At 38.7% G+C, this 12,849-nt stretch overlaps 2 protein-coding genes across 2 annotated transcripts in view; both read left to right on the top strand.

The window, feature by feature from the left end:
- The first annotated feature begins 316 nt into the window (after window positions 1–316).
- Window positions 317–9,199, top strand: LOC145484237 (TNF receptor-associated factor 6-like). Its single transcript, XM_081462877.1, has 7 exons — window positions 317–549; window positions 3,191–3,254; window positions 4,126–4,227; window positions 4,303–4,467; window positions 5,592–5,666; window positions 6,293–6,370; window positions 6,598–9,199. Exons 1-7 carry the CDS (start codon window positions 380–382, stop codon window positions 7,330–7,332), a joined length of 1,389 nt encoding a protein of 462 aa, XP_081319003.1. The 5' UTR covers window positions 317–379; the 3' UTR covers window positions 7,333–9,199.
- A 1,245-nt stretch (window positions 9,200–10,444) lies between these two features.
- LOC145484244 (TNF receptor-associated factor 4-like) overlaps window positions 10,445–12,849 on the top strand; it is an 8,265-nt gene continuing 5,860 nt past the window's right edge. Inside the window, exons 1-3 of the mRNA XM_081462885.1 lie at window positions 10,445–10,773; window positions 11,489–11,540; window positions 12,126–12,227. Coding sequence (XP_081319011.1) covers window positions 10,601–10,773; window positions 11,489–11,540; window positions 12,126–12,227 — 327 coding nt within the window. The 5' untranslated portion in view covers window positions 10,445–10,600. The remainder of the gene's footprint in view (window positions 10,774–11,488; window positions 11,541–12,125; window positions 12,228–12,849) is intronic.

The raw sequence follows: 12,849 nt of genomic DNA on the forward strand, positions 1-12,849 counted from the left end.
GACAATTGGCAACAATTAATTTCGGTTCAGATACTCGGGGTTTCATTAAATATTTTACTTACTCGACACTGGTGCGAACACTACATCTACGAAATGTACTCAGTGTTCTAACTTGGGAAATATCAACCTAATCGGAGATGTAGAAACGCTATGCTCAAGTTCTAATTTAATTCACCAATCAAACGTCAGTATTTTTAAAACCAGGAAGATTCTTTCTCATATTACTGACACAGTACAAACGGATAAATCTTTTTGTTACGCTATTTTTTGTGTGACAGTCACACAAATCACCTACACTATAACAGATCATCTGAGGTCACGATTTGCGTCAGTTTCTTCTGACCTCACGAAGCTTTCACTTCAGATTTGCTTGTCCAAAATGGCGGAAGCTGCGAAAAATCAATTACCTTCAGGTTATGACGAGGACTTTGTGAACGTTGTTGAGGAAGATTTTCAGTGCTCAATATGTCATTTGCCGCTTAAGGAACCTGTTCAAACGAGATGTGGCCACAGATTTTGTAAAGAATGCCTCGAGGAACATTTGAAAAGGTGCGTTGTTGGTAATATCACAAGGATGAAATTCGTTACAGTTCATCATGTTAGGCCTTGTTCCGCAAGTGGCGCAAGCATACCAACCGGACTGAATCACATGAGTCTTAACAAAACCTGAGAAACACAAGCGAAAACCCAAGAATCGGAATGTTTTTATTCCTGTCCTTTTGCTTGCATCAGTATGCATGCGCTTACTCGATCGGCTTCCGTTACGAGTCATTAAACCAGGCTTCCTTTGCCTATTTTATTACGATAATTGATTAAACTTTCTGAAGTCCTGTCCACCGATTTTCATCAATGGTTAGTCGTTGGCTTTTGAGATAAAAGACATCCATTTGAATTAACTGATTTGATGCGGGCATATATATTTCAGATCAGTAATGGTCAGTTTTGTGGTTACGCATCATGCAAATGTTTCAGTCCTTGATGCTCGCTGGATCAAGGACATATTTAGATTGTACCTAGTACAATACCTTTTTTAGTTTTATGGAACTGTTTTAGCCTGAAATATTTTATTAACAAACAGAAAGCCAAACAGCTTGCTGACTATCAACATTTTCCTAAGCGGTTATACTGAGGTTATCGTATTGTAAGAACTCTGGGAGGGTTCATTAATTATGTAGATGGGGGGCTTTGATGTTGCTTAAATTTTCCCTTGCATTAAATTTACATTTGGACTCCTCCCCGCCCTGATTATGTAACAATTATTTACGACCCCCTCCCCCTTATGCATACAGCGGTAAATAGTCATGACCCCCAACCACACCATCTTGTTAAACTTACTTCTTCTAAATTATTGTTGATACAAGCTGTATATTTTGCATCTCATCCTTGGACATCTCATGACGTACAGAATGATAGGTAATGGTAACAAAATCGGACGACCATGCAGCGGGAGTCCGATTCGTTAATCACCAGAATGATTACAGACCGCATTAAACGACACGAAGTCTTATTATCAATAAATCATGAAAAATACAATTTCCGAGAAAAGAAGAATAGCCAAGTCTAAAGTTATGAGAGAAAGGGAAAATTTGCATGAAATTGTTAAATGTCGTTCTGATGGTTGGGATTGGTTGATTTAAACTACAACTTTGAATGTGATTGAACTGTCCAACAAAAAACTGTCCGACAATAAACTGTCCGATAACAACCGTGGCCAGTGAATTAGTGGAAAATAGGAGTTTTTTAAAGCAGTCACAATCGAGGAAGTTATAATTTTTATGATTATCAAGCCGTATACAAGAGCCTTTGTGACAGAAAAGGATCGGAGGAGTAAGCATTTTTCACTTGAGCCAGCTTAAATCTATGGTCACTATTATATCGGAGAACCGGCTTGTAAGCGGGATTTGTTTGTTTGTTTGTTTGTTTGTTTGTTTGTTTGTTTGTTTGCTTAATTTATTTTTTAACCATTTATAAATACATTTTCAACATATTATTGTATAAAAGGCGCCATCGTTTACAAGCTGCAGTGGATTCTCAATTTCTCGAACCCTCAGTTTTACGAACCTCCCGATAACTCGAACCAAAAGTCGTTTCCCCTCCTCAGTGAAACGATGTAATTTTACCCCCGATTTCTGGAAGTCTCCGATTTTCGAACCAATTTTCGTTTCCCTTGGAGGTTCGAAAAATCGGCATTCCACTTTGCAATGAAAGATCTAGATCAATGTTGGCCTTGCATACGGCCGGTGAGCTTGAAATTTGAATTGACCAATCAGGATTCAGCAGGCGGGAAAAAGTTTACTGAAGACATAAAATATCGGGTAACTTTTCTACCTCAGACGGCATTTAATATTAACTCAAAGAGATTTATAATTCCAAAAACCACATCAGACTGTAAAAGGTGAAGAGTATGAAACATTTTGTGTCTCCAAGCTTTAAATTGGTTATGTGCGATCGGCAACTCGCTCTTCGATCGCGTCGCCAAGCAGGATAGGACTATAGTTGTGTCATTTTGGACAAAATATGTTATTTTTCGTCAAATTAAACCTAGAATTCTAGGGTTAAGTATTTGAAGAGGGAGAAGTAACTTTAGTATTTTTTGTTAACTGCGAAGAAAAAGACGGTGCATCGGTGGGACAGCTCGGATTTGACCGCCGCTCGTGCTGCGGACGCATCCACAGCATGCAACGCAGTAAAAGTGACTGTTAGTTAGACGAGCACCGGCAAAGAAAAAGGTGCTGATCTAAGAGATAACGGAGGACAACAGGTTTTCTCACTTTTTTGTAACTAGGAATGTAATCGCATAATAAATTCTAGCTGTTCGCTGATATTTTGTTCTCTGTGGTAAACACATGCCAATAAGAATCCTCATCATGAGTAATCCATTGCGATTTTGAACCTATCAAAAGGTCGCTTTTATCACTAGGCGTAGGTGTTCGGTAAGAGGAGGGAATGAATGTGTCTCATGGTAGATTATATCACTAATACTAGTTTAGTATAACACATCACTTCAATACTTCACTACTTCATTACTTCTTATCAGGCGAAGAGACGAGAACCCATATCAGCAACTTTTCTCCCGAGTTTAAAAGACAGAATGGATGACTAATGTGATTAAGTCTTAGAAACATAAAGGTGCATGTTCGGAAAGCCTCAAAGTCAATTTCGTTTTATTTTTATTGACACTTTTTAACAGGCAGGGAGTTCAAGACCAACCATTAACTTGTCCAGCAGACAGGGAGGGTCTGGACCGAGACCGGGTAAGTGTTTGTTGACAGTTCATTCAGGAGATGATAAAGAGTAGAAGACATAATTCTCCGTATACATGTAGGTTTTATTCGCAAGGTAACCCTATCAACTGAAGCTATATTTAGTCTTTTTAGAATACTCTAGGTTTGGGAAATCCCAGAGGGTCTAGAGAAAGGAAGGCCTGTGATACGATTTTGCGCACATGGACGGCTCAAGAGGTTCATCCTCTACACAAACATTAAGCCAACGTGCGTGACAAAATTATGTCTGGAAGAACTAGGTACCATGACCAAAAATAATTTGAGCAGAATTACCTTTTGGGTATAAGGCCTATATGGATGATTAACTCTTGTGCCCTTTGTCCTCTGTTCGTTCAATATCAAGTGTCAGTTTTGCATCGGAATGTGGCGCATTAGAGTCGTGAGTTATAGAACCAAATTTATCCGAAAAAAGTCAAAATATAGACTGGAGTATTCAAGACGTGATGTCGGAGATGGAAACGTTCGTTTTGGACTGGTGTGGTATTTATTGAGATACAGCCCATGTCACCGGCACAAAAGAGCCTAGAATCACAGAGGGCATTAGGTTGTTAGAAGTAAAACCGCGGAATTAAAACGCACTTCTCGTTCAAGTTTGGGAATTGTTGACTGACACAGCTTAATTAAGATATATTTCTCTTCAATTCTTAATTTTTGCCCTTCTAGGACGATCCTGAAATAGCAAACTCATTACAGGCGTGCGTCGCTGTATACCTTTGCTACAATCCGGGATAAGTTCTTGCGTATCGTCATTATTGAAGTATATGGAGCAAATGTCTTCTTCGAACTACCTTGATGTTACGTTGTCATTATTTTCTTTTTCTTTTTTTTTTTTCTGTCCTAGGATGTCTTCCCTGATAAAGCAACAGAAAGGAAGATTCTTTCTTTCGCCATCAAATGTCCAAATGAAGGTTGCGACTGGAATGGTGAACTGAGGAACAAAAAGGTATTCCCCATGTTTGCAAAACACATGGAATAAAACCATAACTGAAGTGCGTATTCTAATTTGTTTTTGCAACAGGAACACTTGGTATCTTGTGTTTTCAAACTTGTCTTTTGTACCAACGAAAACTGTCACGTGAGGATGCAAAGGAAGGATCTGGAGGAACACGTTACTATGATATGTCAGTGGAGAATCCTTGAATGTGATCACTGCAATGAGCCACACCCAGAGTATAAGATGCAGGTAACTTTAAATCAGCATCCTTGACAGTAAGAAAAAAGGTGCATTCTGCTATCTTCGAACTTGCAAATAAAAACATTTATTCGATAAGGTTTTTCTTTATGACCAGGATAATCAAGGGTCAACAACGGGATTGTAAGGGTTACTACTATGGCGGGAGGCTGAGGCTGATAACAATTACCCATGCTAGGCCTTGATTATTCTGGATATCACGACAAACCAATTCCATGCAGCAATTGTTTTATTATACATTGTTGCAAAAAATATGAACGTTACTTGCAGACAGTTGTGAATGAAACCAATTTAGTCTGAACTCTGAGTGGAGACTTTATTCGTTGATAAAACATTTGTCTTTCCCTCACTTTTTGATCATTTTTGTCTTTAGATTTGCATTTAATACTTCTTCGGCTACATTTGTGGATTCTTTTGTATTTTCTGCATCCACATTATCCCTATAGCTAAGCAGCCGCTCTTTAGACTTGATGAAATATACCATCGATTCCCTTTCTTTTAGTTGATCTGAGAGACCATGCGCATCGCCATGCTCCGTGGAATTGCTTTGAATAATCAAATCCAGCGCATTACACTCTGTAATTCATTGAACTTTGAACAAAGCAATGGCAGCTTTCTCTCCGCAGTGTGTATTTAAAAGCTTTAAAATAGCAAGCTCTACCTCATTGGTCAAATCAGAAAAAAAAATAATAACCCGGTAAAACAATCACTTCCACCAATATTCTTCGTCCCCAGACAGTGTTGTTTACTCAGTGAGACATTATGGTTTAGAGCTCAACTGCGTCCAAAACTTCCTTGATATTCTGTCTTCCTATTTCTCTACCAGTCACTTCATTTGTCTTATTTTGTTTAGCCTCTCTTTAGTGACACAATCATTTACATCATCGCACCAGTTCTCTGGGCCTTCAAACCGTGAGACGGAAGCAAGTGATTACGAAACTTATACCTAACACTGCATGCAGTCACTGAAGTTTATGAGAACTATCAAAATTCAATAAGGTCATAGGATTAGAAAAAAATTGGAAATAACAACAGTAAAACGCTATCTTGACAACATGAAAACTACGATATACCCACGTGTTTAAGGGCAATGTACGTGAAATTCTTCCTTGCAGGATCACATTGTACAGTGCAGCAAGTTTCCAGTAGCTTGTCCCAACATTTGTGGACGTTCAATTCCCAGGGAAATGGTAATAATTTCAACTTTGTCTTCAAAGCTTATTCCCATTATTCTTAAAGGAAATCGTACGTTTCTTCAGTTCATGTCTGGGATTGAATATAATAAAGTCAATACATTATAGAATATTCAAAGTCGGCCGATCGCAATGTGAGATGTTTTTTTCCAAAAGATTTAAATGGCCTTGGTAGCTGTATCTCTTTTCCTTTCTCTCCCTTCGTCTCTTCCTCCTTCCCTCCTTCCCTTTTCTTCCTTCCTTCCTTCCTTCCTTCCTTCCTTCCTTCCTTCCTTTCTTCCTTCCTTCCCTAAGCCTCTTCCAGGTGTTCAGCTAGTTGGAACGCAGCAAAGAAAAAAAACGGCGGAGCAAAAGAAGGAGAGAGCAGCTTCTCGTGCCATGCTTCTCACCTGCTTCTTCGTGAGTCCCACCTAACCGAACGCCTGGAAGAGACTTTCCTTTCTTTCTTCCTTTCTTTCTTTCTTTCTTTCTTTCTTTCTTTCTTTCTTTCTTTCTTTCTTATTTTCTTCCTTCCTTAGCTTCCTTTCTTCCTTCTCTTGATCCTTCGATCCCTCCTTCCTTAACCATCCTTACTTCCTTCCTTCCTTCCTTCTATGCAAAGTATTCTTTTTTTTTTTTTTCAGATTCCAAATCACACCGAAAGCGATTGTCCTCTGACGATAATCTCCTGTCCTTATGTAAAGACTGGCTGCGAAATAAAGGTGTGTAAATTAGGGTGTTTCTCGATAATTCCCTGGGGATCCAGAGCGTGTTTTGTTTACTCCGTTTTATCGGATTCAATTGCGGTCTCACTTTGCAATCCCGTTCGAGCTCAGCAAGACAAGCCTTTTATAAGGAATTTCTATGGAACATTATTTTCCAGTTAAGTTGAAATAAATATAAAGCTTTTTTTGTAAACACGATGAAGGAAGTTCATCTTCTCTTTCAGCTTCAGCGGAAACAAGTGGAATCTCATCTTCAATCCGCCACAAGCCTTCATCTGGAATTAGCGTGTGTAAAGTTCGAAAGCACAGAAGTTAGGTTAACTAGCACAGAAGCTAAGTTATATGAAACCCAAGTTAAGCTATACAACACGGAAAAAACAACAAGGAAACTGTTAAAGAAACTGGATATACTCCAGAGACAATTTGAAAACAAATTAGGTGAGGGACAATTGAATGCATCTGAAGAGAAAGTAGTTATGGTAAAAACGGAAAGAGCTGATTGCCCATCAGAGTTTGTTTGGAATATTACCGATTTTAGTGAAATCTTAAGACAAGCGAAGGCCGAAGAAAAGGAAATGATAGAAAGTGTCCCATTCTACACAGACCGCCATTGCTACAAGTTACAAGTAAGGGTATATCCTAATGGCATTACGTTTGGCAAACATACTCACCTGTCGGTGTACATTATTGTAATGAAAGGTGAATATGATGCTATATTACCGTGGCCTTTCAAAAAGAAAATAAAATTCACAATAATTGATCAACAGGAAGATCTAACCGAACGGCAAAATGCCGTTAAGAGGTTATTTCCAGGCAATCACCCACGGTGCTTTGCAAGGCCTATTAACGAAAATAACAAAACTCGGGGTTTTGCCCAATTTATTTCTCACGATAAACTTCATTCAAGGCGTTATCTGCTGGATGACACTCTGTTTCTTCAGGTTAAAGTTGGACCTTAATTAATCCAGTTGACTTTTGGAGATTTCGCCGAGTTAACATATATTAATTTTATCAAAAGTTAGGTATAAGGCTGTTAAAACTATTTTTTACTCTAATCACTCCGATGATGATCTTATTGATCTTATGGAAACGTTTTGAAAAATTATTTTCGAAAACGTTGTTTGCAATCTGTTACAATCATTTATCTGTTTCCTTTTTGTGAATACCCGGTATTCATTGGGATCTCCGGTGAGAAAAGTGGCCCGACTTCAATGCCTTCCCCTATACATGTGACGTCAAGACAGTTTTTCCCACCTGCCGAGTGCTGATTGGATGGGTCAAATTTCAGAGGCGCCTCTAATATGCGAGAGTATTTCTGCTAGAACTGCAAACGCTATAAATTGATTTCAGGTCAATGTAAGAGCTTGTATGTAATTTTAAACTTTGTAACACTTACGAAGAATAAAGACGACGAAAAGTTACTTTCTGGTGGCATCCGCTTAAACCTTGTTTCCTCCTAAATGATCGTCGTTCGAAATATCATTACTGAACTCATCCACAAACGGCGTTAATCATATTTTTCGTGCTTTTTTTCCTTCACAAATAAGAATAATTCGTCGAAATCTGAATTCCTTATAAGACAACTTCTAGTCAACACTTGTAGCGGCAGTTATAGAAAGCGTTTGAATGACTACCTTGAATTTCAGACACAAAGCCACAACTACGTATCTATATTGTCGCTCGTCAGCTCCTCCAAAGATGACTTTAAGAGGATTTTCCAGTCCGTACTGCGCACTCTCGAGAGTTTGTTTACGTTTTTTTGTTTTGATTCATGTAAGACGTCACAAAATGTAAAATTTCGCCACGAGTTACATGAAGTGAATTCAACGTTTCATGTCAACCGCCATTACTGCCATTATGGATGCGAAGCTTTGTGCTTTGTTCTTTCTGACATCACTTGATGAAACGAATACATCAGTGCTTATTCCCTTTCACTCCCTGTGGAGCATATATAGGTCCGTGGAAACTGCCCGCCATCAAAATTTAGTTGAGTTAATGACGTCATCATTTGACTAATTTGCAAATTTTAAAATCTTGAATACCGCTGGAACGAAAAGAGATATTTCAAGTTAGTTAACAGGATTTTCTTCTCGCACAGACTACTTATTTATGCTTTAAAATGGCTTAGATAGGAAAAAAGCGAATTTCATCTTAGTAGCACAAACAAAGCTGTGGAAAAGGAAGTATGATATCAATCACAGGAAGCATACACATTTAGAGGCGGCAAACAGACAGAACATTAACACTAAACGCAGCTTTAATGTCAGCAAGTCTTAGTAGACCCTTAGTATAAAGACTTCAATGGTTGTGCCATAACTGCTTTGGCTACGTACGAACTGTGAGGCCGAGATAGATACCCAGTAATTTGAATTCTCGTCCGCGAATATCACCTGCAAACTGAATCAACGGGTGGCAGGATAGCCTGGTAATTCCATCCCCTGCAGCTGCTATTAAAAGATACGTTTCAAAAGCAAAATAATCAGAGCAGAATAGACGCATTCTTATCAATATCCAGTTCATTAGCCACGAACAAACATTTAAAACTAGGTTCGCACTGCCTCCTTGAGTGTGCGTAGCGTCTCTTTTGCTTTTTTGAATTTTACGGGTCATGAGGAAATTAAACTGGGCTGATTATTGGAAACGGGCTTCTTTATCGGGATAGGATGCTGTCCCTTTCCCTTCTTCCTCGCGTTTTTTACACACCTGATTCCTACCCCTTCCCCGTTTGCGCTGCAAGGCAGGCTATATTTGTTAGTGTGTTTAGACAATAGGTGGTCTGCTTACCGGAGTCCGTTAGCGCCGCTGTTACGTCACTCTGGACCGTTGTCGCAGTGTTGCGCCTGTTTTTTTTTTTGTTGTTGTTGTTGTTTGTTTGTTTGTTTGTTTGTTTTGTTTGTTTTATTTCTTTTTTTTTACGAGAAATATTCTCAGTTGTGAAAGACTTTTAGAGAAAGGGAGCTTTTTTAACATCAATGAACGTCTTTGGTTTACTATATGCGAAATAAAAATATCGTGCTACATAAAATCCCTGGTTACCGATTTGAGTAGTTCTAAAAACATCATGTAGTAAATATTAATGCGCTATAAATTAGGAGACGTTGTGAAGGGAAGGGTGAACCCACAATTCATATTTACCGTAAATCCTCGAATTAGCGACCCACCTCGAATAAGAGCCCCCTTCGAATAAGCGCCCCTCCTATCGGCCAATATTTAGAATAAGAACCCCTCCTCGAATAAGCGCCCCCCCCCCCCTCCCCTCCCCCCATTTTTTGGATGAGTAATGAGACAGCAAAGGATGTATAGTTTCAGTTTGTCAACACGTTAAGTTTGGAAAAAAGATTACAAGTACTAACGGTGCCGCGATTTAAACTTGAGGTTTAGCTATTTATGTCGATAAACAGTTTATGTTGTTGTTAATGCGCAGATGATGTTTTAAAAAATCATCATGTCAGGCCACGATTTGGGAACAATTAAATAAAACCCACTCCCCACGATTAAGCGTCCCCCCACCCTCCGTCATCTCTTAAATTTAAAGTAAGCGCCGCGGGCGCTAATAATTCGATGATTTACGGTGAGAGCGTGAGATAAGAGCGAGGGGATATTTATTGATTAAACAGTTGCAGGAAAAGAGGTTGGTAGGAGAAAGATGGAGTCTTACAAAGATTGATATGCATCTGACCTGGAAATTATCAGATGATATTGTTATGATAAGTAGTTTCTTAGAAATCGATTTTGAAATAAAGACTAGCGCTAAATAGTCACGACGTTTCGACCTACCCGAAGTCATTTTCAATTGAGTAAAATTTCCAAATTAGCATAAATATGTTCAAAACAAGTTATAATCGATAAAAATGTGGCGAACGCTAAAATGTGATAAAATATGTGAAAAAGTGTCACGTTTGTCACGGTTTGAGTGAGATGTTGTTAACTGTCTCTGTAGTCTCTTCCAGGCTAGCCTCTTCCAGGCGTTCACTTAGCTGGGGCGCAGCGCGAAAAACGCGTGTGTCTGTATTCCAATTTGTGTTGCATTGAAGTTGATAAGATCTTGTAAAGAAAACCAGATGGTAGTCTGCTAGTATCCTGTATTTTTCTCCAAGGGTCATTTAGACGAGTGTCTACTCATCGCGAACGCAAATTGCAAAAGTGCGGTATGGCTATAGCCGTGTAGGGAAGAAGGCAGGACTAGGGTGGTATGGCCGAGCAGGGAAGAAGGCGAGACGAGATAAAATGGCGGAAGTTCAGCAGCACGTTGGGTTACCGTCTGGATATGAATACGACTTTTTATCGACTGTGTTTGATGAATATCACTGCTTAATTTGTCAACTGCCTTTGAGGGAACCAGTTCTTACGAGATGTGGACACAGATATTGCAAAAGATGTCTGAATGAAGCGTTAAAGAGGTAAAGAGCATTTAATCAGACGTTTTGATATGTGGAGAATGTCGTAGCCGCGTACGTGTTCGTTTAAATCAGATAAAACAACTTTGCATTTCATTGCTTTATAATCCTTTTTTTTATCAATCGCTCTTAGAACCTTTTGCAAGAGATGTTCGATTTAATTTAATGTACATCCAGTTTTTGCCAGACAGGACGGAGAAATATTGATATTCTGTCTGCTGGCAATGATCGCATGACCAATCGGAAGAAGATGGATTACTCTTCATGCTCTTTCCAAATAAACGAAACATGAAAACATGAAACGAAAGTTATTCTATACAGCTGGAGTTGTTTCTCGCTATAGTTCAACTCCTCGGTCATGCTTGTAAATTGCCAACTAGTCTGAAACCCGTCAGTTGTAATTTTTAAGCCTATTATGTTTAGTTGATATATTTCTTTCTTTAGTTATAGAGTCATACCTGTGAACTAGCCATTGTAGGTGTAGCTAAGCGCATTGACCACTATAAACAACAACATTTGAACATATATTTTTTTTAACATTTGAACACATTTGTTTCTTTAGCATAGTTTCATTTAGCTTAGCGTGAGATATTTTTGCAAATCGGATTATCCATCCGAACTGTTGAACGCTTTGAAACGTTCAAGGTGTTGTTGTTTTTTCGGTAAGGCAATCTGAAAAGCAGATCTATATTTGAATATCTCAGATCTTTCATTACAGGCAGCCAGTTCCTGAATGTCCTGTCGACAGAGAACCTTTGGATCGAGAAAAGGTGATCACTTTAACCATTTAACATATGACAAAAAAAGGAATATATTTACCACATACAGACGCTAAGATACCAGCATGACGTCTCGATAAGCCCATTCTTATCACATTCTAGACGGTTTTAATAAATAAAACAGCGCGCGGTCTGTTTAGATATGTAGTCACGCAATTTCTTCTTAGGGTACGCAAAATCTCATAAGATAGTGACCGCAAGTTCACGAGTTTAAAAGCAATGTTTCTTCGCCTTCTACACAGAGCTGTCTTTTTTAGGAAGGACATTTTCGGACTATCTGTGCACTTTAGCGAGGTGTCTGTCTTAACGAGATCAAGTAGGTATTAGCCGGAACCAGCGTGTGTCCGCCTTTACGCTCGTAACTGTCAAAATAAAGGGTCCCATCTTGACAAAATATCGATCAGCTTTTAATTTATGTCCTCATTAATATTCCAGTAGAAGAAAAAATCGACTGGCCGCAGCTAGCCAAAAATTTTATTTAGAACTAGAAGACGAGTAAATTGCTAAAATCGAACTATTCAAATATTTTATATATGTAAATAGCTTGGTTTTAATCAACTGTTATTTTCTGCACAGGACATATTTCCCGACAAAGCCACCGAGAGAAACATCCTGTCTTGTCACGTAAGATGCCCAAGCGCTGGATGCGAGTGGACTGGGGAGACTAGAGACGTAGAGGTTAAGAACGTTTGAGTACCAATCGTTTGCTGTTAATTTCTAAATTGTCTATTTCTGACAAAAAAAAGGATCTCTCAAGATGAAGGCAATCAAAGTGCCTTTTACAGGATTGTGCTAAGTTTTCTAGTTTTATGCAAATGACGTGGAAAATGTTATGGCTGGAAGTCAATTATAGATGTAACCCATTCCCAATGGTTCATTAAGCTTGTGAAGCAAGCTGAAATTTCCTGTTCTGACTGTAATTCTCAGTCAACGCATTGCCTACAACAGTGAAACTGGCCAGCAATGTGGCTAATTTTAGCAGTAAACTTACAGGCCTATCATTATTTTATTCAAATTTCTACTGTGTACCTAGTTGATTTTTAAGTGTTAATAGTATACATATAAATATATCATTAGACATATTTTATAGTACGGCTATTTAACTGGCTGTATTGTTTTTGTGACAATATAATTTGACCTCGCTCCCAATGAGTGGCTTTATAGCTCAGTTGGTAGAGCATCGCACCGGTATCGCGGAGGTCACGGGTTCGAATCCCGTTGAAGCCCTGATTTTTTTTCAGGCTTCCTCTTTCCGATTGCTTAAATTGGCAAATTTACTGCGATGATCATTCTTCACTTT

The sequence above is a fragment of the Orbicella franksi genome, chromosome 4, assembly GCF_964199315.1.
Source record: "Orbicella franksi chromosome 4, jaOrbFran1.1, whole genome shotgun sequence".
Classification (NCBI taxonomy): Eukaryota; Metazoa; Cnidaria; class Anthozoa; order Scleractinia; family Merulinidae; genus Orbicella; species Orbicella franksi.